Source organism: Anomaloglossus baeobatrachus, chromosome 3, assembly GCF_048569485.1.
Source record: "Anomaloglossus baeobatrachus isolate aAnoBae1 chromosome 3, aAnoBae1.hap1, whole genome shotgun sequence".
Lineage (NCBI taxonomy): Eukaryota > Metazoa > Chordata > Amphibia > Anura > Aromobatidae > Anomaloglossus > Anomaloglossus baeobatrachus.
This window is the reverse complement of record NC_134355.1, coordinates 648,628,470-648,654,061: the sequence shown is the minus strand read 5'-3', so window position 1 is coordinate 648,654,061 and position 25,592 is coordinate 648,628,470. Positions and strand designations below refer to the sequence as shown.

At 46.4% G+C, this 25,592-nt stretch overlaps 1 protein-coding gene across 3 annotated transcripts in view; it reads right to left on the bottom strand.

Annotated features, from left to right (window-relative positions):
* The window catches only part of ITSN2 (intersectin 2), a 295,187-nt gene that overhangs the window by 212,764 nt on the left and 56,831 nt on the right, over window positions 1–25,592 (bottom strand). For all 3 annotated transcript variants that reach the window (XM_075341160.1, XM_075341157.1, XM_075341158.1), the window contains exons 4-9: window positions 21,992–22,055; window positions 18,343–18,506; window positions 15,650–15,853; window positions 14,023–14,119; window positions 9,102–9,244; window positions 5,282–5,345 (exon numbers count right to left, since the gene is read on the bottom strand). In XM_075341160.1, coding sequence (XP_075197275.1) covers window positions 5,282–5,345; window positions 9,102–9,244; window positions 14,023–14,119; window positions 15,650–15,853; window positions 18,343–18,506; window positions 21,992–22,055 — 736 coding nt within the window. The remainder of the gene's footprint in view (window positions 1–5,281; window positions 5,346–9,101; window positions 9,245–14,022; window positions 14,120–15,649; window positions 15,854–18,342; window positions 18,507–21,991; window positions 22,056–25,592) is intronic.

Sequence of the window (25,592 nt, the reverse complement as noted above, 5' to 3'; positions counted from 1 at the left end):
GTGACGGCGAGGCCATGCTTTCTAAAGCTTTTAGATGAAGGGACAGGTACGGTTTTAGGTTCAAACCTTAGTGCTTAAAAGTAAACAAGGCATTTCGTAAGGGAAACATTTGCAGAGTAAGCAGCGAGAGCAAACATTATGCAGACGCTGCAGGAACCTGGCCGTGTTCTCAAGGAGGAGGAACGTGAGGATAAAGGTCAGATGGATTTCTTATACATCACAGCGCAGAACAGCGCAGAACAGCGGAGGATTTCCAGAAACATCCTCTGTCTTCCTTCCTTTCTTTCTAATCAAGCCTCGCAGTGCACAAGACTCTGCCGGGTCATGTCCGGTCTTATGACTGGGGTTTGTTTCCTTGCACAATGTGGCTGCTCCAATATCTGCTCCCCCCACCGCGCCCTCCACCTCTACAGGGGGGCTATGCAACAAGCCAAGTCATACTCTTCTGTTATGGGGAAGATTATCCTATGGAAATGTATTCCAATTCATGCAAAACTGTATTTGTACTATAGGAGACGCGCGAGTCAGTCATAAAGGACAAAAATTAGAGCCTTGTACAAACATATCATACATATACCAGGAGGAGTACGGGAGCCCTGTACATACATATACACGGAGGAGTACGGGAGCCTTGTACATACATATCATACATATACCCGGAGGAGTACGGGAGCCCTGTACATACATATCATACATATACCCGGAGGAGTACGGGAGCCTTGTACATACATATCATACATATACCCGGAGGAGTACGGGAGCCTTGTACATACATATCATACATATACCCGGAGGAGTACGGGAGCCTTGTACATACATATCATACATATACCCGGAGGAGTACGGGAGCCTTGTACATACATATCATACATATACCCGGAGGAGTACGGGAGCCTTGTACATACATATCATACATATACCCGGAGGAGTACGGGAGCCTTGTACATACATATCATACATATACCCGGAGGAGTACGGGAGCCTTGTACATACATATCATACATATACCAGGAGGAGTACGGGAGCCTTGTAGATACATATCATACATATACCCGGAGGAGTACGGGAGCCTTGTACATACATATCATACATATACCCGGAGGAGTACGGGAGCCTTGTACATACATATCATACATATACCCGGAGGAGTACGGGAGCCTTGTACATACATATCATACATATACCAGGAGGAGTACGGGAGCCTTGTACATACATATCATACATATACCAGGAGGAGTACGGGAGCCTTGTATATACATATCATATATATACCAGGAGGAGTACGGGAGCCTTGTACATACACATCATACATATACCCAGAGGTGTACAGGAGCCTTGTACATACATATCATACATATACCAGGAGGAGTACGGGAGCCTTGTACATACATATCATACATATACCCGGAGGAGTACGGGAGCCTTGTACATACATACCATACATACACCAGGAGGAGTACGGGAGCCTTGTACATATATATCATACATATACCAGGAGGAGTACGGGAGCCTTGTACATACATATCATACATATACCAGGAGGAGTACGGGAGCCTTGTACATACACATCATACATATACCAGGAGGAGTACGGGAGCCTTGTACATATATATCATACATATACCAGGAGGAGTACGGGAGCCTTGTACATATATATCATACATATACCAGGAGGAGTACGGGAGCCTTGTATATACATATCATATATATACCAGGAGGAGTACGGGAGCCTTGTACATACATATCATACATATACCAGGAGGAGTACGGGAGCCTTGTACATACATATCATACATATACCAGGAGGAGTACGGGAGCTTTGTACATACACATCATACATATACCAGGAGGAGTACGGGAGCCTTGTATATACACATCATACATATACCAGGAGGAGTACGGGAGCCTTGTATATACACATCATACATATACCAGGAGGAGTACGGGAGCCTTGTACATGCACATCATACATATACCCGGAGGAGTACGGGAGTCTTGTACATACATATCATACATATACCCGGAAGAGTACGGGAGCCTTGTACATACACATCATACATATACCAGGAGGAGTACGGGAGCCTTGTACATACATATCATACATATACCCGGAGGAGTACGGGAGCCTTGTACATACATATCATACATATACCAGGAGGAGTACGGGAGCCTTGTACATACATATCATACATATACCAGGAGGAGTACGGGAGCCTTGTATATACACATCATACATATACCAGGAGGAGTACGGGAGCCTTGTACATATATATCATACATATACCAGGAGGAGTACGGGAGCCTTGTATATACATATCATATATATATACCAGGAGGAGTACGGGAGCCTTGTACATACATATCATACATATACCAGGAGGAGTACGGGAGCCTTGTACATACATATCATACATATACCAGGAGGAGTACGGGAGCCTTGTACATACACATCATACATATACCAGGAGGAGTACGGGAGCCTTGTATATACACATCATACATATACCAGGAGGAGTACGGGAGCCTTGTATATACACATCATACATATACCAGGAGGAGTACGGGAGCCTTGTATATACACATCATACATATACCAGGAGGAGTACGGGAGCCTTGTACATGGACATCATACATATACCCGGAGGAGTACGGGAGTCTTGTACATACATATCATACATATACCAGGAGGAGTACGGGAGCCTTGTAGATACATATCATACATATACCAGGAGGAGTACGGGAGCCTTGTACATACACATCATACATATACCAGGAGGAGTACGGGAGCCTTGTACATACATATCATACATATACCCGGAGGAGTACAGGAGCCTTGTACATACATATCATACATATACCAGGAGGAGTACGGGAGCCTTGTACATACATATCATACATATACCAGGAGGAGTACGGGAGCCTTGTATATACACATCATACATATACCAGGAGGAGTACGGGAGCCTTGTACATACATATCATACATATACCAGGAGGTGTACAGGAGCCCTGTACATACATATCATACATATACCAGGAGGTGTACAGGAGCCTTGTACATATCATACATATACCAGGAGGTGTACAGGAGCCTTGTACATATCATACATATACCAGGAGGTGTACAGGAGCCTTGTACACATCATACATATACCAGGAGGTGTACAGGAGCCCTTCACAAGTTTCATGCCCCCCTGAGCCAAAGTCGGCATGAGATATAGACAGACTCCCTCATTGCATAAAGTTATTTCAGAGAAAACATACACTCCTCAACGGTAAAATTGCCAGATCGAGAAGGAAGTCATGGAGTGATGAAATCACAGGATGTATAGACATGTTACTGATCTGCAAATGGTACGTAGAGATAATAGGGAGGTATGACAGGTGACAGGACCATCCATATATAGGTACAGGTAATAGGGAGGTATGACAGGTGACAGGACCATCCATATATAGGTACAGGTAATAGGGAGGTATGACAGGTGACGGGGACCATCCATATATAGGTACAGGTAATAGGGAGGTATGACAGGTGACAGGACCATCCATATATAGGTACAGGTAATAGGGAGGTATGACAGGTGACAGGACCATCCATATATAGGTACAGGTAATAGGGAGGTATGACAGGTGACAGGGACCATCCATATATAGGTACAGGTAATAGGGAGGTATGACAGGTGACAGGACCATCCATATATAGGTACAGGTAATAGGGAGGTATGACAGGTGACAGGACCATCCATATATAGGTACAGGTAATAGGGAGGTATGACAGGTGACAGGACCATCCATATATAGGTACAGGTAATAGGGAGGTATGACAGGTGACAGGGACCATCCATATATAGGTACAGGTAATAGGGAGGTATGACAGGTGACAGGATCATCCATATATAGGTACAGGTAATAGGGAGGTATGACAGGTGACAGGACCATCCATATATAGGTACAGGTAATAGGGAGGTATGACAGGTGACAGGATCATCCATATATAGGTACAGGTAATAGGGAGGTATGACAGGTGACGGGGACCATCCATATATAGGTACAGGTAATAGGGAGGTATGACAGGTGACAGGGACCATCCATATTTAGGTACAGGTAATAGGGAGGTATGACAGGTGACAGGATCATCCATATATAGGTACAGGTAATAGGGAGGCATGACAGGTGACAGGATCATCCATATTTAGGTACAGGTAATAGGGAGGTATGACAGGTGACAGGGACCATCCATATTTAGGTACAGGTAATAGAGAGGTATGACAGGTGACAGGGACCATCCATATTTAGGTACAGGTAATAGGTAGGTATGACAGGTGACAGGGACCATCCATATTTAGGTACAGGTAATAGGGAGGCATGACAGGTGACGGGGATCATCCATATTTAGGTACAGGTAATAGGGAGGTATGACAGGTGACAGGGACCATCCATATTTAGGTACAGGTAATAGAGAGGTATGACAGGTGACAGGGACCATCCATATTTAGGTACAGGTAATAGGGAGGTATGACAGGTGACAGGGACCATCCATATTTAGGTACAGGTAATAGGTAGGTATGACAGGTGACAGGGACCATCCATATTTAGGTACAGGTAATAGGGAGGCATGACAGGTGACAGGATCATCCATATTTAGGTACAGGTAATAGGGAGGCATGACAGGTGACAGGATCATCCATATTTAGGTACAGGTAATAGGGAGGTATGACAGGTGACAGGGACCATCCATATTTAGGTACAGGTAATAGAGAGGTATGACAGGTGACAGGGACCATCCATATTTAGGTACAGGTAATAGGGAGGTATGACAGGTGACAGGGACCATCCATATTTAGGTACAGGTAATAGGGAGGCATGACAGGTGACAGGGAGGCGAATACTTTAGACATCTATACAAGAAAGGATTCTTTACAGTTAGAGCAGTCAGATTGTGAAATGCTATACCGCATGGTGTAAATCTAGTGCTAAATAATATAGAATTGCCTGAGAGAGACAGAATATGGTGGATCTGTGTCTTTTTTTCCAAACCAGATTATGTAACCGTGAAAATGTGTGGAGAGAGGAGTCTGCTGGACTACTTTCTACCAGCCGGTCTGATTGACAGGTCACTTCCTATAGAAAAGTAGGGAGAGACCTGTCAATCAAGACGAGATGAGCTATGCAAAGATGTAGAGAGCCGCCTAGTGGACTCCTTTTCCCCTGTCCGGACTCCTTCCCCAGTGCTTGGGGCGATGCTGTGTGTGTTGGGCATGATGGTGGTCATGTATCTTACCATATAGTAGCCAGCTGAGTGTGGGAGAGGCTGGACTGCACCAGGGACGTCTTCACCTGAGACCCTGAAAATAAAAGCTGCATTACACTGACTGATGCAGATGACGAATATTACAGCCATTATATAACGTCACACTTTGAATGACAGTGACACAGAAAGGTCAGAGAACAACTCGTCACCAGAAAGCGGTAAAGGCCTAGTCAGTCTGGCCAAGATTTGTGAAACAAGCATTCATAGGAAGTTAGGAATGCTTATTCACAGCTATCATCCCTGTCTAGACAGGCTGGCGAACACCGCTAAATCAGCAAGACTATTGTTTGTCGGGTGAGATGACTTCGGGGTGCTTCACACACATCGAGATCGCTGCTGAGTCACGGTTTTTGTGACGCAGCAGTGACCTCATCAGCGATCTCGCTGTGTGTGACACTGAGCAGCGATCTGGCCCCTGCTGTGAGATCGCTGCTCGTTACACACAGTGCTGGTTCATTCTTTGGACGTTGCTCTCCCGCTGTGAAGCACACATCGCTGTGTTTGACAGCGAGAGAGCAACGATCTGAATGTGCAGGGAGCAGGAGCCGGCGTCTGGCAGCCTGCGGTAAGCTGTAACCAAGGTAAATATTGGGTAACCAAGCGAAGTGCTTTGCTTGGTTACCCGATATTTACCTTGGTTACTAGCGTCCGCCGCTCTCACGCTGCCAGTGCCGCCTCCCTGCTCCATGCACACGTAGCCGGAGTACACATCGGGTAAATAAGCAAAGCCGTTTGCTTATTAACCCGATGTGTACTCTGGCTACGAGTGCAGGGAGACAGCGCTAAGCGGTGTTTCGCTGGTAACCAAGGTAAATATTGGGTAACCAAGCACTTGGTTACCCGATATTTACCTTAGTTACCAAGTGCAGCGTCGCTTCCACGCATCGCTGCTGGCTGGGGGCTGGTCACTGGTCGCTGGTGAGATCTGCCTGTTTGACAGCTCACTAGCGACCATGTAGCGACGCACCAGCGATCCTGACCAGGTCAGATTGCTGGTGGGATCGCTGGAGCGTCGCTTAAGTGTGACGGTACCCTTAAGCCAGCTTAAAACTCATAGTCCTTGGCAGCACATTATCATGTATAAACAAACAGAGGATGTGCTGGGCACATAACACTATGAAAGGATCATTCGATAAGACTTGTCTGAAGATGCCAATAAATGATCATTATATAGCCGATCGGCGGTCATTAAAAAGCAGAGACTGTTGTGTCTAAACTCGATCTTTAAGGCTATGTGCGCACGTTGCCTACTGGCCCTGCAGAAATTTCTGCAGCAATTTGAACAGCACATGTGCGCTTCAAATCACTGTAGAAACAGTCCGTAACGAAAAAAAAAAGACGATGCCATGCGCTCTGAGTGCAGCCTCTCCCATAGACAGAGCAGGGACTGCATGCAGAGCGCAGGAGAGAAGTGACATGTCACTTCTTAGAACGCGCACTTCGGGCAGCAGCCGAAGAGTTGCGCTCTAATACGCCACGTGCGCACGTCTCCTGCATAATCTTCATAGATTGTGCCGGGGACGCAGGACGCATGCAGTTACGCTGCGATGCAGATCGCAGCGTAACTGCATGCAAATACGCAACGTGCGCACATAGCCTAAGAGTTTGTCCCTCTTTCAGAAAGGTTTTTCGCATAAGCTTAAATTAGTAGTAAAAGAATAAAGCAAAGTGACATGCTCCCCCTTCCCAGGTCCAGTGCTGAGTCTCTGCCACTCATGCTACTCCAAGCATCTATCACATCAACAGCGCTGCAGCCAATCAGTGAGCTCATGCTGTATAAACTAGTAGCATCTGCCCTTAGTTATTGTCTGCAGTGCTATTTATGTGATGTCAGCACTGCAGCTATCACATCAACAGCGCTGCAACCAATCAGTGAGCTCATGCTGTATAAACTAGTAGCATCTGCCCTTAGTTATTGTCTGCAGTGCTGTTTATGTGATGTCAGCACTGCAGCCAATCAGTGAGCTCATGCTGTATAAGCTAGTAGCATCTGCCCTTACTTATTGTCTGCAGTGCTGTTGATGTGATGTCAGCGCTGCAGCCAATCAGTGAGCTCATGCTTTATAAACTAGTAGCATCTGCCCTTAGTTATTGTCTGCAGCGCTGTTTATGTGATGTCAGCGCTGCAGACCATAACAGACACCGAGAGCAGCAGCAGAGCGCTGGATCTGGGGAGTGTGACTAAAGCTCAGTTTGTGAGGTATTTTTTAGAACCTATGGAGCTTAATGGAAAAACTTTTCCAAATGGAGAAAACCCCTTTGAAGGCATTGTGCTGCTTTTTTTTTTTCTGCTTTTTTGGGTGCAGTTTGTGGTCCTAAACTGCATGTGTGACCTTCTCCAGCAAAGTCTATGAGATATGTGAAACGCTGTGCGCACGTTGCTTCTTTTTTGCCTGCAGTTTTGGTTGCAGAAAAAAAAAAAAAAAAACATGTCACTTCTTTCCTGTGTTTTGCCATTCACCATGTTAAAAAAAAGTATGGGCAAAAACACACCGAAAACACATGCGATTTTTGATGCGTTTTTTTGGCCAGAGGGTGCGTTTTTCGCTGGAAAAACAAAACCGTAGTGTGCGCACATACCCTTTCTTGGCTATACACGTCAGACAAAAGCTCCCACCACTCTTTATACTCATTCACGCTTGGATTGACAGAGTGTTTTTATTTGCACAAAGGTGAAAATGAAAAAAAAATGTTGCAGACATCTCCATTACCATCATATCTCCTGGGAGAACAAAAGGATTGGGCATGTAAACATCACACAGCCTGATCCTTCTTTTCACCCTTCAAAAGAAGAGCTCAAATGCTTTGGATTCATAGTGTAGCATAAAATTAATTGGGGTGAAAATTGCATTGCAAACACAGCAATACCATCTTGTAAATTGTGCCACTTTCTACAACACACCGTTCCAGTCCGCGTCCGTCACCGAAGCCAAAGAGATCAGAACTGGAGGGAACGATTGAGGCCGATAAAGGTGTTAAGGTGGTGTCACACACAGCGACGACGACGTCGCTGCTACGTCACCATTTTCTGTGACGTTGCAGCGACGTCCCGTCGCTGTCGCTGTGTGTGACATCCAGCAACGAGCTGGCCCCTGCTGTGAGGTCGCCGGTCGTTGCTGTATGTCCTGCTTCATTTTTTGGTCGTCGCTCTCCCGCTGTGAAGCACACATCGCTGTGTGTGACAGCGACGAAATGAAGCGAGCAGGGAGCAGGAGCCGGCGTCTGGCAGCTGCGGAAAGCTGTAACCACTGTAAACATCGGGTAACCAAGGGAAGACCTTTCCCTGGTTACCCAATATTTACCTTCGTTACCAGCCTCCGCCGCTCTTGCTGCTAGTGCCGGCTCCTGCTCTGTGCACATGTAGCTGCAGTACACATCGGGTTAATTAACCCTATGTATACTGTAGCTAGGAGAGCAAAAAGCCAGCGCTAAGCAGTGTGCGCGGCTCCCTGCTCTCTGCTCTGTGCACATGTAGCTGCAGTACACATCGGGTTAATTAACCCTATGTGTACTGTAGCTAGGAGAGCAAGGAGCCAGCGCTAAGCAGTGTGCGCGGCTCCCTGCTCTCTGCACATGTAGCGACGTTATGATCGCTGCTGCGTCGCTGTGTTTGACAGCTAAGCAGCGATCATAACAGCGACTTACAAGGTCGCTGTTACGTCACAGAAAATGGTGACGTAACAGCGACGTCGTTGTCGCTATGTGTGACACCAGCTTTATACTCAGGGGCAGTGAGTGGCGTTGTGCCACCCAGTCCATGTAATACCTGTGTACCCGCCCATGTACTCACCTGTTAGGTAGCCGCTCATGTTTTTGTCAAGGCTGTTAAACTTCTGTCTGTACTTCAGCCTGGAGGCCTGTGGCACGGCCCAGTCCTGGGTGCTAGCTTTCGGCGAGTTACCCGTCAGTGATGTTGTAGAAGAGGAATTGGAACTTAAAAGGAAAAAAACAAAATATTAAATTTTCATTACGGACACCTACAACTCTAATTTTAAAGGACACGTCACATGTACTTAATTCTATACTAAATAATTAGATGTTTGACCACAGAAAAGAAATGAGGTCTTTATGCTGTATTCAAAAGCAAAAGAAGCAATGTCCTTGGTGCTGTTTAACTTAGATGTAGAAAACAAACCCTGTAAGAGCACATGTGAACAGTAATGATGAGCGTGCTCATGGTAGTGCTCAGGTGCTCAGTACTTGTAACTAGTGATGAGCGGGCACTACCATGCTCAGGTGCTCTGTACTAGTAACTAGTGATGAGCGGGCACTACCATGCTCAGGTGCTCAGTACTTGTAACTAGTGATGAGCGGGCACTACCATGCTCGGTACTGGTAACTAGTGATGAGCGGGCACTACCATGCTCAGGTGCTCAGTACCTGTAACTAGTGATGAGCGGGCACTACCATGCTCGGTACTGGTAACTAGTGATGAGCGGGCACTACCATGCTCAGGTGCTCAGTACCTGTAACTAGTGATGAGCGGGCACTACCATGCTCGGGTGCTCAGCACTGGTAACTAGAGATGAGCGGGCACTACCATGCTCAGGTGCTCAGTACTGGTAACTAGTGATGAGCGAGCACTACCATGCTCGGTACTGGTAACTAGTGATGATCGGGCACTACCATGCTCGGGTGCTCGGTACTGGTAACTAGTGATGAGCGGGCACTACCATGCTCCGGTGCTCAGTACTCGTAACTAGTGATGAGCGGGCACTACCATGCTCCAGTGCTCGGTACTTGTAACAAGTAGCTGTAAGCTTGGACAGGCACGACGAATGGTAGTCAATGGGGAACTCGAGCATTTTTCTAAAAGAACAGGAGTTAACCCTGTCCCAGCTTCCAACTACCTGTTATGAGTAATTCGCACCTGAGCACGGTAGTAACTGCTAATCACTAGTGAATAGTCAAGAATGGCTATAGTGGCTATGTGACTGTGCTCCCTTTTTACCCAAACCATCCCTACAAAAAAGGGCTGCATTTGCATTCTTAAAAGGAAATTGGGGAGGCCAATGAGGATCCATAACAATCAGCGATGACATGAGGTGGTCTGATAACTATGTAATGATAGATAGGAGGATGTCCGATTAAGGTGAATGCCAACTTTAGTAATCAGAGAATGGATTTCTACAAAATTTCCTGGTTTGAGGTTTAGTTTCGGACTGAAAATCCCTTTTGGTGTCGGCGAGACAAGCAGCCAGTGGAGTCGAGCGCACAAGAGCACTCGAAAACGAGCGCTGGTGTATGGAGGAGGAGTAGGGAGAGGTGGCCGACCGCCAAACCATCATTAGGCCAAATGTTATCTGGCTTGTATGTGGCCCCAATGAATCTAGGTGATATACAGGCAGCAGTTGTAGGATGACAAGCAGTGATTGTTGTATTCAGTGCCATCAAGCGAGTGTAGCTCCTTCTTAGAAGATTTTCAAGGGAGAAATTTGGGTGAAGACTGCTAATGGAGTCTTCCTTTGGGATATTCAGAGACGGTGCCGTATTAGCTGTATACCAGTGCCGATATTAATATATCAGACAATGAATACATGAGACCTGTTAAGATCACTCGGTGACTGTGATGACGAATAATACACGGGGAGACATTTCCTGCAGGAAAAGTCACACGCTTTATACACTAGCATAGATAAAGAGATCTTTAGAAAAAGTATTTCTAAAGATTGTTTCTTATATGCTAATGAGGCCAGGAACTAGTCTCAAAGGCATTACTTCCTTTGGCTAGTGGGCCACTGTTCATGGAGGCCGGCGGAGGATGGATGTGCACTGCGCATGATCAGGAATCTCAGCACTTCCGGTCATGCGCTCTGTACCTCAACTTACACCCGGCATCAGTTTAGTGCGCATGATTGGAAGTCACGGGGACTCCGGATCATGCGCATTGCGCATCCATCCTCCGCCGGCCGCCATGTAGACTGAGGCATGTGCGGAGTCGATGCGCATTTATTAGCATGTTAGCACGCCCGCAGGGGCGCACTAACATGCCATGGGGCCGACTGGCTAGGGGAAGTAACACCTCATTAGCATAAGATAAAAGATCTTTAGAAATACTTTTTCTACAGATCCTTTTATCTATGCTACTAGATACAAGGACGGTTAGGTAGGGATTAGCAATATGTAGCCAGAACTGCTCATGACTCTGGGTGCATATTGCACCTGACAGGTTCCCTTTAAATAAGCATATGCTTTATGAATGGTAACCCACACGTGATCCATTTTCATGCCACTAGTAGACTTATAATGGAAGTAAGTTAGCAAAACTCCATAATGCCATAATAATCATTATTGCGGTCAGAGTGCCACCAATAGGTCACATGCCGTGAGCACGAATTCCATGTAGACATACAGTGCTGGCCAAAAGTATTGGCACCCCTGCAATTCTGTCAGATAATACTCAGTTTCTTCCTGAAAATGATTGCAATCACAAATTATTTGGTATTATCTTCATTTATTTTTGCTTGCAATGAAAAAAAACACAAAAGAGAATGAAACAAAAATCAAATCATTGATCATTTCACACAAAACTCCAAAAATGTGCCAGACAAAAGTATTGGCACCCTTAGCCTAATACTTGGTTGCACAACCTTTAGCCAAAATCACTGCGAACAACCGCTTCCGGTAACCATCAATGAGTTTCTTACAATGCTCTGCAGGAATTTTAGACCATTCTTCTTTGGCAAACTGCTCCAGGTCCCTGAGATGTGAAGGGGCCTTCTCCAAACTGCCATTTTGTGATCTCTCCACAGGTGTTCTATGGGATTCAGGTCTGGACTCATTGCTGGCCACTTTAGTAGTCTCCACTGCTTTCTATCAAACCATTTTCTAGTGCTTTTTGAAGTGTGTTTTGGGTCATTGTCCTGCTGGAAGACCCATGACCTCTGAGGAAGACCCAGCTTTCTCACACTGGGCCCTACATTATGCTGCAAAATTTGTTGGTAGTCTTCAGACTTCATAATGCCATGCACACGGTCAAGCAGTCCAGTGCCAGAGGCAGCAAAGCAACCTCAAAACATCAGGGAACCTCCGCCATGTTTGACTGTAGGGACCGTGTTCTTTTCTTTGAATGCCTCTTTTTTTTTTCCTGTAAACTCTATGTTGATGGCTTTTTCCAAAAAGCTCTACTTTTGTCTCATCTGACCAGAGAACATTCTTCCAAAATGTTTTAGGCTTTCTCAGGTAAGTTTTGGCAAAATCCAGCCTGGCTTTTTTATGTCTCGGGGTAAGAAGTGGGGTCTTCCTGGGTATCCTACCATACAGTCCCTTTTCATTCAGACGCTGACGGTTAGTACGGGTTGACACTGTTGTACCCTCGGACTGCAGGGCAGCTTGAACTTGTTTGGATGTTAGTCGAGGTTCTTTTTTCCACCATCCGCACAATCTTGCGTTGAAATCTCTCGTCAATTTTTTTTTCCTTCCACATCTAGGGAGGTTAGCCACAGTGCCATGGCGGAGGCCCAGACGACCAGATCCAAGGACGGAAAGTTCCCACCAACTCCGCCATTGACATCTGCACTATTGCACTTTATTGGTGGGTACCTGCACTTAATGATGGCTATTATGCCTTGTGTGTTAGGCTATTTAGGCACGTGACACTTTAAAATACTATTTGGCATGCAGGCATCTTATTGTCTATTGTCTGAGAAATTCTGGTATTATGTGCACTGACACTTTAATATAATATTCTGCCTGCAGCCTTCATACCATTTACCTATTTATATTAATTTCTGTGTACCCACTTTTCTCAATTACAACTTTGCAAAATATGTGTATTACGTGCCCATACCCAGTTCTTATTTTTGTATGTTTTTAACCATTTCATGTTTTATGTATATCCCCTTGAACCCCCTTTGTTCCACATTTTTGAAAATATTTGCACCATTTATTCCCTCTCCTCCTGTTTATCATCTTATAATGGAAGTGTCTGATCCAAAATATGAATTAAAATTAGTGCATAATGTGATTTTTTTTTTTTACAAGCTGATCACTGGTCCGTGTGTAAATATACACTCATGTGACTACTATATTGACTTTATTTGTTCACTCTCCGTACACCCTATTTGCATATGGAAAGCACAAGAATGAGCCCTAACCCTCGGTCCTGTTCCCTGCACATAGCCCATTTTCGTGGTGGAAGGGGTAAGCTGTGGGATGGCGTTTAGCCAGTTGTGGACGCCTTAAGGAAAATTTAGGGAATGACCGTCCTTGTAATAAAAGCTGCTTGTTCAGGGGGTCTATGCTCTTGGGGTTCCTCTATCAGATTCCTTAAAGGGATGGGTGCCAATACCTGACCAAAATGAGACCCTGTCCAGTCCAGCAAAATGGCAGCCCTGCACAACCCCTCTGGACCCAGCTTTCTATATACCTTCAAAGGGGCGGCATGGTGGCTCACTGGTTAGCACTGCAGTCTTGTGGTGGCTCAGTGGTTAGCATTGCAGTCTTGCAGCGCTGGGGTCCTGTGTTCGAATGCCACCAAGGACAACATCTGCAAGGAGTTTGTATGTTGTCCCCGTGTTTGCGTGGGTTTCCTCCGGCTTCTCCGGTTTCCTCCCACACTCCAAAAACATACTGATAGGGACTCTAGATTGTGAGCCCCAATGGGGACAGTGTTCCTGATGAATGTAAAGCGCTGCGGAATAAGTTAGCGCTATATAAAGATTTATTTTTTATTTTTATTTAAGTCACATGCAAGACCCTGAAACTCTTACCTGCTAGAGCCCAGATCTATCAAGGACTGAGCCTTCTGCATACCGGCATTACTGAAACCTCCGGCCATTAATGAGAGCGAGCTGTTGTGAGGCAGCGCTGAAAAATACACAAGACATGCATCTGTGAGTACTATAAATGTGGAAAAATTGGGACATGGTTACACTGCGCTTCTGCAGATTTTCTCCAATTGTGAAGTGTAAAATCACACTAAAAACACAAGGCAAAATCATGCCTGTATTTTGGGAATTTGTGGGTTTTAAGGTCATTTCTACAGGAAAAAAAAAAAAAAAAAGAAAAACAGCTGAAAATTAATCGAATGGCACGTGGTCAACTGTGTCCCAAAATATTTAATATACAATGATTTTTGCCAGAGAGTGATGTAAATTATAGTGGAAATTTCTTTTTGTTTTTTAACAATCAAATGGCAAATATGCACCAAATATATTAACAGGAGTGCAGCTCAGCAGCTCTAACTAAAGTTAAAAAAAAACAAAAAAAAAAACGCAAAATAAAACAGAAAAGGTGGGGCCTCAGCCAACAGAAAAATAATGTTACTTCCTGGTATCCGCTATGTTGGTTGAGGCCCCACCCCTTCTGGTCACATGGGTATGACATCAGCACAGGTCCTTCTGGTCACTTAGTGAAATGTTTCTATAAAAGAATTAGCATAAATAACAGGGGGCGGATGGACAGGCAGGGGGGCGGGAATCACTATTAATACCCACCCAGCTATTATCTGATCGGCAGCTGCTGTCATTCAAAAAGCTGCTCATTTTACAAACTTTACTTGCTTGTGTTTCAAAACCTATACATCCGAGCTGATCACTAAAAGGTATGTATAGATTCAGTCTGATAGTGCCAGTATAGGACTGGCTTTAGATTATATAGGAAAATTCTGGTGATTGGTGCGCTTTAAGAAGCTTATTCATCAGTATATGAAGCTTTTTCATGTGAATTTTGGAGCAAAATCTGCTTTAAAATCCTTGTCCAAACACATCTGAGATTAGCAGGCGATGTACAGATCATGATGCACAAAATTAATTACAGGTCCCATGACACAAACTCGACAGCATAAGTAGTGCCCATGAGGCTGACAAATTTGGGTCAGGAGACCCGCGGCCAGTCTGTGCATTGTGATCTGTTCTCAGACCATGAAGTCTGTGTGCATTCAATCTGAGAGCTGAAAGTTTTTTTTCCCACGGCAAGTTGTGATTGGAATGGGCATCCAATGGATCTTATTGATATCAATGGCCATTAATTTTGCGCACACCTTTATTTAACTTTAAGTGATAACAAGTAATGATGAAGATGACCATGGAAACAGGAAGGAGGGATACCGGGTGTCCAAATCCCCTACTTTCCACATACAGCCTTAAAAACAAAAGACGTCGCCTTCTCTCAGAATCAGCCACCACTAGGGGGAGCTATACAGTTTACTGCATACAGCTCTTAATATAGAGGGGCTTTGAGGGGCTGTAAAAGAAAAACAGAGCACAGACCTTGGTACCAATAATCTTTTTGCTTAATATTAATAATGGTCACTTTCAGTTTCATAGAAAATTGATAACATACACGTATACATGTATATATGTCGCCCACAGAAGCAGACAGCTTGCAGACACTTACTTGAGGACAAAGGCACAGTGAAAGAGGACAGGAGGGAGGACGATCCATTTGGCAATGTTGATGATGAGCCGACAGAAGGCACCAGGGGACGAGACATAGGCATGGGTGGCAGGGAACTCATTGAAGTCAACGAAGTGGTGGGTGCGAGGGGTAACAGCGTGGGCAGAGATGGCGGCATGGACAAGTTTGGCATACTTCCCATTCCTGAACGTAGAACATAAAAGGACCAACATTACGCTGAAGACACGGGTCATCTAAGGATCTAGATTAGGAAAGATGCTATCGGGACATTCCAGGATCTGTGAAATTATACACGATGCCCCCTATCTGCAGCATGGTAGAGAGCACACAGAGCGAAGCAGACTGAGAGCAACTGCAGGCTAACCTGTAACTTACCGACTACTCACTCCAGCTAGAGTACGCGGAATGGTCCTGCTCGCTGATATATATCATATCAGTATACTATATGAGACACTCATCAATGTCATCCAATGCGCAAGACCCTTACACAGAGAATGAGTATTAGGCCGGGGCCACACGGGGGACTAATGCGATTCTTGTGTGGCTCCCTGGACAAGCCAGGACGTCACAGGTACTACAACAACACACCCCACACCCCGGCTAGGCACATCAAGGTCAAACACAAATCCTTGTTGCCTCCCTCCAGGGGCTGTTGTCCACACCAGGGGGTGGGCCAGACGGTTGGCCCCACCGACCGAGAAGTTCACAGTCCTGGAGGCGGGAAAAGGAGTCAGATTAGTTTTGGAGTTGAGTTGAGGAGTGAAGTGAAGTGGTAGTAGAGGAGACTGACCGTGTCCGGGTGCGTGGCCCGGGCACATACAGCAAGGTTGGCAGACGGTGGTGACCGTCTGCAGGAGAGGCTGATTGGAGTGAACCGTAAGGACCGTGGACGGGCGGTGGCCCGCCGGTACCGGATCGGGGAGCAAAGACAAGCCAGCACCATTCGGCAGGGCTTACGGACCCCGACCAGGCTAGGAGTCGCCGTAAAAATGGTCAAATCCGTTAGCGAAGGGAACCTCCGGGGTTCCCAGCAGTCAAGACCCGATTGAAGGCAACAGCTCACACCGAAAAGGGAAACACAGTCACCGCCAAGGCTACAGTTCCCAGGGCCAGAGCCTGCGGGCAAAAGGGGCTCCCTCAGCATCCATCAAAGCTGGGGAGCGGGTTACCGGTGGGAAGCCATTAGAACCGTAAAAACAACACAGGTGCAGGGAAAGGCAGTCACCATCAACCTACCGGGAGAGCTACCGCAGCCGTCTGTGGGACCCGTCCATCCAGCCGTTTGTTTTACCGGAGACTTTGCATTGATCATTTGCTGAGTGAGTACCACCGTACCGTGCGGCACAGTGCTGCCCCCGCGACCCTGCACCCCACCAGGCCCCGTAACCCGCCTGCACCCCTACCCCTCACCGGGCCCCGGGACAACCAATCCCCCTTACCCATGGAGGGGAGAAATAACATCCAAGCTGCTCCCTGTCATCGCTCCCGGGATCCCCGTCCAGAGCAGCGGTGGTGTCACAACCTCACCACAACCGTGGGTGGCGTCACGGACAATATCCCTAAACCAAACCACCCCCTTTCACTCACGGGCGAGGAGCGCCGCTCGAGTCCCCGGGATCTGGCCCATCGCTCGAGCCACCACCGAGCAGCAGCAGCAGCCGGACCCGAGCAGTGGGTGAGCGCAGCGTCCCCTCCTCCGCCCGTGACACTTGCATGACACTCGGCTCACGCTGGCAGCACAGCAGAAGCCGAGTGTCATGCGAGTGTCACTGCGACTGAGGTCTGATAATGCGATCGGACCTCAGCTGCAGGGAGCAGGCCGGCTCTGAGGAGGGGAGGGATGGCACTGCGGAGGTGAGGGAGGGATTTATCTCCCTCTCTCCTCTGTAGCCGGCTATTGCCATTCTCGCCCTACACTCGCAGTACACTGGTGTACTGCAAGTGCAGTGTGATTTTTCTCTCGCCCCATACACTTGAATGGGTGCAAGAGGAAAAAGGATCACATTGCACCCGCAGCATGCTGCGATTGTTTTATCGGTCCGATTAGGGCTGAGAAAATAAATCGCTCATGGGTGCTGGCACACAGGCTAATATTGGTCCGAGTGGAATGCGATGTTTTATCTCACTCCACTTGTGTATATATATATATATATATATATATATATATATATATATATATATATGTATATATATATATATATATATATATATATATATAAAAACACAGATTTTCATGCCGTTTGTTTCAGACCTTAAAGGGGTTGTCTCATTGGCTTCAAAAATTGTAACCATTTTTGCACTGTTGAAAAGCACCGTGCTTACAACTTCTTTTCTATGAAGTTTGTAAGCGCTGCTCAGAAGCTGTTCGGATGGCGGGATCCGGCAAGATTCAGTGCCCCTGCGCTCCTCCAATGGTGCCACTACAAAGTTATGGCTGCTTGTGGTGGAGAGTACAACCAAGATGCTGGTCCTTTTGTAGGTTAGCCAATGTAACTGCCGCCAATAAGTGGCTTTAGGTAACTCCATGTGCCATATTCTCACCTAACCATATTTCGTACTGCTTCGCCCCATTTGCTCTATACCATGAAGCATGTATGGAGAATAGAGAAAAAACAAATTCTAGGAAAATAAACAGACATAACATCAGGGGATCCTGAGCACAGAAAACACACCAAAGCGGGAAGACATTAATGGCGAGAAGACTGGCGGCTGCTTCATGACTGGCGGGAGGATCATTGGCAACGTCTGACCCTGCAGCTTCAGTTTGATCAGCTTCATTGCGATGGAGAACTCCAGCTGGTCCATTTTCCCATCTTTGTTCAGGTCGGACAGGCTCCTTCCAAGACATTAAGTAGAAGACAAATCATTAACACGTAACCTCCATCACTGCTCGTGACAAGCGAAGAGTCATCATGTAAATACCGGAATTCACACTTCTGCCTGGGAGGGAAGTTACACAACACTCGCAATGTACACTGGAGAATTCCTGGGAAAAAGTCACAGCAGTACACCGACACTGTACAGGAGGAGGAGGAGGTGAGCTGTGACATCACCTATTGTGAATGGTAGTTCCTGTGTTATACACTGTATATAGAAATGTTATCAGTCACTGTACAAGAGGAAGAGGAGTTGAGCTGTGATATCACCTATTGTGAATGGAGGATCCTGTGTTATCTACTGTATATAGAGGTATTATCAGTCATTGTACAGGAGGAGGTGAGCTGTGACATCACCTATTGTGAATGGTGGATCCTGTGTTATCTACTGTATATAGAGGTATTATCAGTCATTGTACAGGAGGAGGTGAGCTGTGACATCACCTATTGTGAATGGTGGATCCGGTGTTATCTACTGTATATAGAGGTATTATCAGTCATTGTACAGGAAGGGGAAGAGGTGAGCTGTGACTTGCCTAGTGTGAATGGTGGATCTTGTGTTGTCTACTTTATATAGAGATATTATCAGTCATTGTACACGAGGAGGTGAGCTGTGACATTGCCTATTGTGAATGGTGGATATTGGGTTATCCATTTTATATAGAGGTGGTGACATGGGTCATTGTAATACAGCACATGATGAAAGTGATGCTGCTCAAAAGCCATCTGCACAGAACTGAAAGTATGAGTTTAGTATTAGGCATAGGGGCCAATATGAAATTGCAGGATAGATAGATTTACTGATGGCGCATTCCCTTTATATAAAAAAAAAAAAAATATGTAAAATCCAGAAAGTTTTTTAAGTAGCAAAATGCCTCTCTATTGAATAGCGCTATTTCATACAGCTAAAAAAATGGATACTGACATATATCAGACCAACTGAGCCCAGAAGGAGAGCCCTTTGGACTTGGCTGGGAAAATGGGGTTTACTGATACATTTGATATGTGTTGGGAACCTTCCGATGTATATACGAAAAGGAAAGGAAAACGTCACAGTGTGAATGTAGCCCTACTCCATGCAAAGAAGAGTAATGCTCTGTGCTTCATTGACTACAATGGACAAGATACTGAGCATATAGGGAGCATACGGGGCAGGAACAAAATACAGCCCCAATGCAGACTTATGCATGTTGAGGTTTACACACTACAAACCGTCCCAATGTAATGTTTCATTCACGCCTCACTGAGGTTCCTGCTTCCCCTCTTCTGATATCGGTAAAATAGCAGAACGGGGATTAACAAATAATATGACGGCCGGGTCAGACTACGCCGGGTTTGTTTGTAGTCTGTTGCCATGGAGACACACTGGTCTGCTCAGGCACTGTAAACAGAAAAGTTAATTTTTGCAAATTTGCTTCAACGTTTTCTACTAAAACCAAAAGACGGTCCAAAATAAAATATGTCCACCTTTAGCCACTAGTTTACAGTTTATGCATGTACATATAGAGAATAGGCTGGAAAACTTTCTAAATGCATTACATATCGTATATGATCCTGGGCAACAGCCTGGTGAAGGTTTGTCTCTATTTAATCTATTTTTTATTTTATGACTACAGATTTTTTTTTTATATTTTCTGTCTGGTGGTCGACTATTTTACCTCAGCATCTAGACATTTGTTTTATAAATAACAGCCTAGAGATGACACATTGACTTCTATCGTGAGCATGCTCTGTGACCTGTGCAGAGGTCATTCTGCAGGGAGGAGGAGGAGGCGAGATGTGTCCATCATTATGATGAATGGCGGCAGATCATGAGTGAACAATATATTGGTATCATTGTCTTGAGCGGGGTAATGAGAAATTATCTCTATAGAACAGGAGAGAGAGAAGACTGCAAGATTTCAGGATTAATTGTTTTTTTTTTTGTTTTTTTTTTAAAGAATATCAGATCATTTTCAGACCAAAACATTTGTTGTAATCACTTAAGGACATGTGACATATTTATATCACAGGTCACATGTGGGGTGTGTGGAGCTGAGCCCGCTCCAACCCAAGCAGATGTTGGATGTGTTATACAGCCACCATCTGCCTATAATAGCAGCGACTGGTTGTCATGTGCGAGTGTCGTGTCCTGATGTCACCTCTGGGGGACCTGGGGTCAGGAGGTCTCAGCGTTTAAATGACAGCAAGCCTTCTGTTAAGCTCTAACTGTTTGCGGATGTACTGTTTCTGCTATGCTGATGGGTTAAGAACCCTTTCGCTGCTGGCTTTGGCCTTCATTTCAGCTGCAGTTTGTGATTACCTCTCCATTCCGCTATATCTACCCACCCCTGACTTCACTCCATGCCAGATATAGATTTTTCTATTCTGACCACGGTGAGGGAGCTCTCCTCTTCTTAGCAGAGGGGTTTATTCCTTTAGCAGCAGGGCAGCTTCCAAATAGAGAAGATCTTGGAGCCCTGTCATAAATATTGCCTTTCCTGTGTTCCCTTGCTCTCCTGCCCCTTTCCGCACCCGACGGAGGGGACATTTAGGTGAGTTGTTTCCAGGACGTTAGCCAGGCATGAGACCCAGACATCTCCACCTTTAGGGGTAATCTTGGGAACAGGGATTAGCCTAGTGAATACTCAGGTGCACACTTGTCTCTACTACCTAATCATTACTGGTGTGACACTGGTGCCTGCTCTGATAACTACTGTTTAACCATTTAAATGCAACTATCAATCACTCACAGCAGCATTAAATGTACAGGTTGTCAGACCACTTGTGCAGAGGCTCGCGAAGCACCTACACCCATTCCCGATGACTTGATGGTAGGGAGCTGATGGATTAAACATGTCAGCGCTTTCGCATTTTTGGCATTTTAGTTTTCTTGTGGAGCACATAGCTTTATAGGAAATTGTCAATTACTCTATACAGTAGTACAGAAAGGGAGAACCCCCCTCCCCCCCTTACCAAAACATTACAATTGGAATGTTGCTTCCCCCTTTTCTCAGGATATTATATGGTAAAATAAATGATTTTATTCAAGGCTACAACTCCCCATAAAAAAAAAAAAAAAACAACAAAAGTCTTATGGCTAGCTCTAAGGAAAAATAAAAAATGAAAATAAGGCTGTTGAAAAGAAGAAAGGAAAAAAAACAAAAATCTGAAGGTCGTGAAAGATTAAGGCTGCAGTTGCTTTACCTGACGGTCTTATGACAACACTTCCGGACTCTGACAAGTCTTGTTAGAACAACACGACGCTGCTCCCGATCGGCAATAGCTTTCATAGTGACAATTTTGCAGGTAATCATTCCTGATTGCCCATAACTATGACTGATGTGTATAATGTCCTGTAATGAGGTCATCATACCGCAAATCATAAACAACCAAACATTACATTACCAATATCGCCTTATTGTCAGTGGGGTGATCGAAAATGAACAAAAAAAATAAATCTTACCATATTTCCGCTAGGACAGCCGGCGGTAGCCCCGATTGTAAGAAGAAGGTTCTTGCCTGCTCTCCTATGGAGGGAAGGTAAACACCATAAGTATCATCACAGGGAGCACCGGATATTTACCTGCAGTGCCGCTTGGTCACATCAGATGGTATTGGCTGGTTTTATCAGCTAGGTCCTTGCTAAAATGCTAAGTGAAAGAACCGAGGGTGTTGTATAATTTGTGGTTATCGGAAGCACTTCTATCTTACACACAGACAATGGCGATGTACAAAGACCACTGGTCAGAATGGATATCAGCAATCCGGATCCAGCAATGCTGGGAGATTTCTGTTCTGAAGCATAAAAAAAAAAAATGGTTGACTCATCTTTGTCCGGTGGAAATTTTTTTTATCACCAATACATAGGAGAGGTAATACCCAGTGATGAGCGGGCACTACCAAGCTCGGGTGCTCAGTACTCGTAACTAGTGATGAGCGGGCACTACCATGCTCAGGTGCTCAGTACTCGTAACTAGTGATGAGCGAGCACTACCAAGCTCGGGTGCTCAGTACTCGTAACTAGTGATGAGCGGGCACTACCAAGCTCGGGTGCTCAGTACTCGTAACTAGTGATGAGCGGGCACTACCAAGCTCGGGTGCTCAGTACTGGTAACTAGTGATGAGCGGGCACTACCAAGCTCGGGTGCTCAGTACTCGTAACTAGTGATAAGCGAGCACTACCATGCTCGGGTGCTCAGTACTCGTAACTAGTGATGAGCGAGCACTACCAAGCTCGGGTGCTCAGTACTCGTAACTAGTGATGAGCGGGCACTACCAAGCTCGGGTGCTCAGTACTCGTAACTAGTGATGAGCGGGCACTACCAAGCTCGGGTGCTCAGTACTCGTAACTAGTGATGAGCGGGCACTACCAAGCTCGGGTGCTCAGTACTGGTAACTAGTGATGAGCGGGCACTACCAAGCTCGGGTGCTCAGTACTCGTAACTAGTGATGAGCGGGCACTAGCAAGCTCGGGTGCTCAGTACTCGTAACTAGTGATAAGCGAGCACTACCATGCTCGGGTGCTCGGTACTTGTAACCAGCAGTTGGATGCTTGCACGGGCAAAATTAGATTACCCGAGTATAATCAAAATCAATGGGAAATTACACCATTTTTCCGGAAAATCTTCCGGAAAAATGCTGGAGGCCCCCATTAACTTTCATTATGCTCCGGTACTCAAGTCGCGCCCATCCGAACGTCCAACTGCTTTGTTCCTAGTATCAAGCACGGTACTATCCGCTCATCACTAGTAATAATGTCTAGATCGGCAGGGTCCGACGGCTGATAGACAAAGGGGACAGAAACTTCCATCTCTGTTATAAAGGAGAGGCAGTGCACAAGCGCGACCGCTGCGCCAATCATTCTCAATGGGACTGCTAGAGCGCTGTGCTACACTTTTTGTAGCAGCCTTTTAAAGAACGAATGGGGCGGCGTTTGAGCATCCAACTCTATTTTAAAGGGGTTATCCACTACTTTTACATTGATGGCCTATCCTTAGGATAGGTCATCAATGTCTGATTGACAGGGGTGCCGGGTGTCAGTCCTCAGGTGTCTTTAGTGCAGCAGCCGGCAGCAGGAAATACTGAGATCTTGAGTTGCCCTGTCTTCTGGTAGCGGCTGCTTCCAGGATCTGCACATCCGACTCCCATTCAAAGCAATGGAAGGCAGATGTGCAGTACACGGCCGTTATCAGAAGACTGAGTAGCCCCTGGAACTGAGTATTTCCAGCTACTGCTGCTGGCACCAAGAACAGTTGATTGGCAGAGGTGCGGCGTGTCGGACCCCAGCTGAAGAGACGTTGATGACTATACCTACGGTTAGACCAGTGGTTCGCAAACTCCAGTCCTCGGTGATGCCTTGATAATGATTCCATCACCTGTTCAATAGTAAGGAAATCCTGAAAACATGACTTGTTCGGAGCCATGGGGACTGGAATTTGGGAAACACTGGGTTAGACCATCAATGAAAAAAGTAGTAGACGACCTCTTTAAGGCCGCAATCACACATCAGTGTGTCCCAGATTGTGAATTGAACTCATCGGCCCCCATAGTCCTGTATGAAACGGTCAAGCTTGGGTCAGGAGAGCCACATCCGGTACGTACTAAGCCTTTGACTTACGGATGTGTGAACCCTACTTACAAGGAAGTGCCTCTACAATTTAGAAATGTTTTTTTTTCTTCCATCGGACAACCCATAAAGTCAGCCCCATGCAATTTATAGAGCATCTTTATGTGGCATATTGTAGTGACAGGCAAGTGGTCTGAAATTGTTTTTTTATTATAGGGTCATTTCGGAGACTCGATAAAAATGCTTGTCAGACCTAGGAGATAAAAGTCTCATGTATTCATGATATGCACACGCCCCCTGCCTCTCTGCAAATTAGCAGCATTCTTCCAATTACTGTGCAAAAAATAAAAAATCTACCAATCAGAAGCAAGGAGCATGTGGCGTGTGCATATCATGAATACATCAGACTCTTCTTGCACACAGCTGGCTGGGACTGTTAAGGGGGCCATAAATTTACAGTGATGCAATCTAATTATGCATCTACCTTAACCCCGTCTGCATCCAAATCAAGAGTCATTTGTTAGTAGCATGCATACTATTCTTCCATACAGACCAGAGAAATGTACACGGATCTGCATAGAAAATATGACTGGTTTAATTACGGAAGTTCACATACATTTAAAGGAATCAGTTGGCTAGGAGCCAATAATACGTAACACGTCTCCTATTGGGTAAACTATGAAAAGAGCTTATTCTGCGATATGGAGAGAGAGGGGGTAAGAGAGGGGGGAAGAGAGGGGGGGGAAGAGAGGGGGGGAGAAAGAGAGGGGGGGGAAAGAGAGGGGGGGGAAAGAGAGGGGGGGGGAAGAGAGGGGGGGGGGAAGAGAGGGGGGGGAAGAGAGGGGGGTAAGAGAGGAGGGGAAAGAGAGGGGGGGAAAGAGAGGGGGGGTAAGAGAGGAGGGGAAAGAGAGGGGGGGAAAGAGAGAGGGGGTAAGAGAGGGGGGGTAAGAGGGGGGGGTAAGAGAGGGGGGGTAAGAGAGGGGGGGTAAGAGAGGAGGGGGGTAAGAGAGGAGGGGGGTAAGAGAGGTGGGGGGTAAGAGGAGGGGGGTAAGAGGAGGGGGGTAAGAGAGGAGGGGGGTAAGAGAGGAGGGGGGTAAGAGAGGAGGGGAGTAAGAGAGGAGGGGGGTAAGAGAGTGGGGGGGAAGAGAGGGGGGGGAAGAGAGGGGGGGGAAGAGAGGGGGGGAGAGAGGGGGGGGAGAGAGGGGGGGGAGAGAGGGGGGGTAAGAGAGGGGAAGAGAGGGGGGGGGAAGAGAGGGGGGGGAAGAGAGGGGGGGGGAGAGAGGGGGGGGGAAGAGAGGGGGGGGAAGAGAGGGGGGGGAAGAGAGGGGGGGGAAGAGAGGGGGGGGAAGAGAGGGGGGGGAAGAGAGGGGGGGGAAGAGAGGGGGGGGAAGAGAGGGGGGGGAAGAGAGGGGGGGGAGAGAGGGGGGAGGAGAGAGGGGGGGGAAGAGAGGGGGGGGAAGAGAGGGGGGGGAAGAGAGGGGGGGAAGAGAGGGGGGGA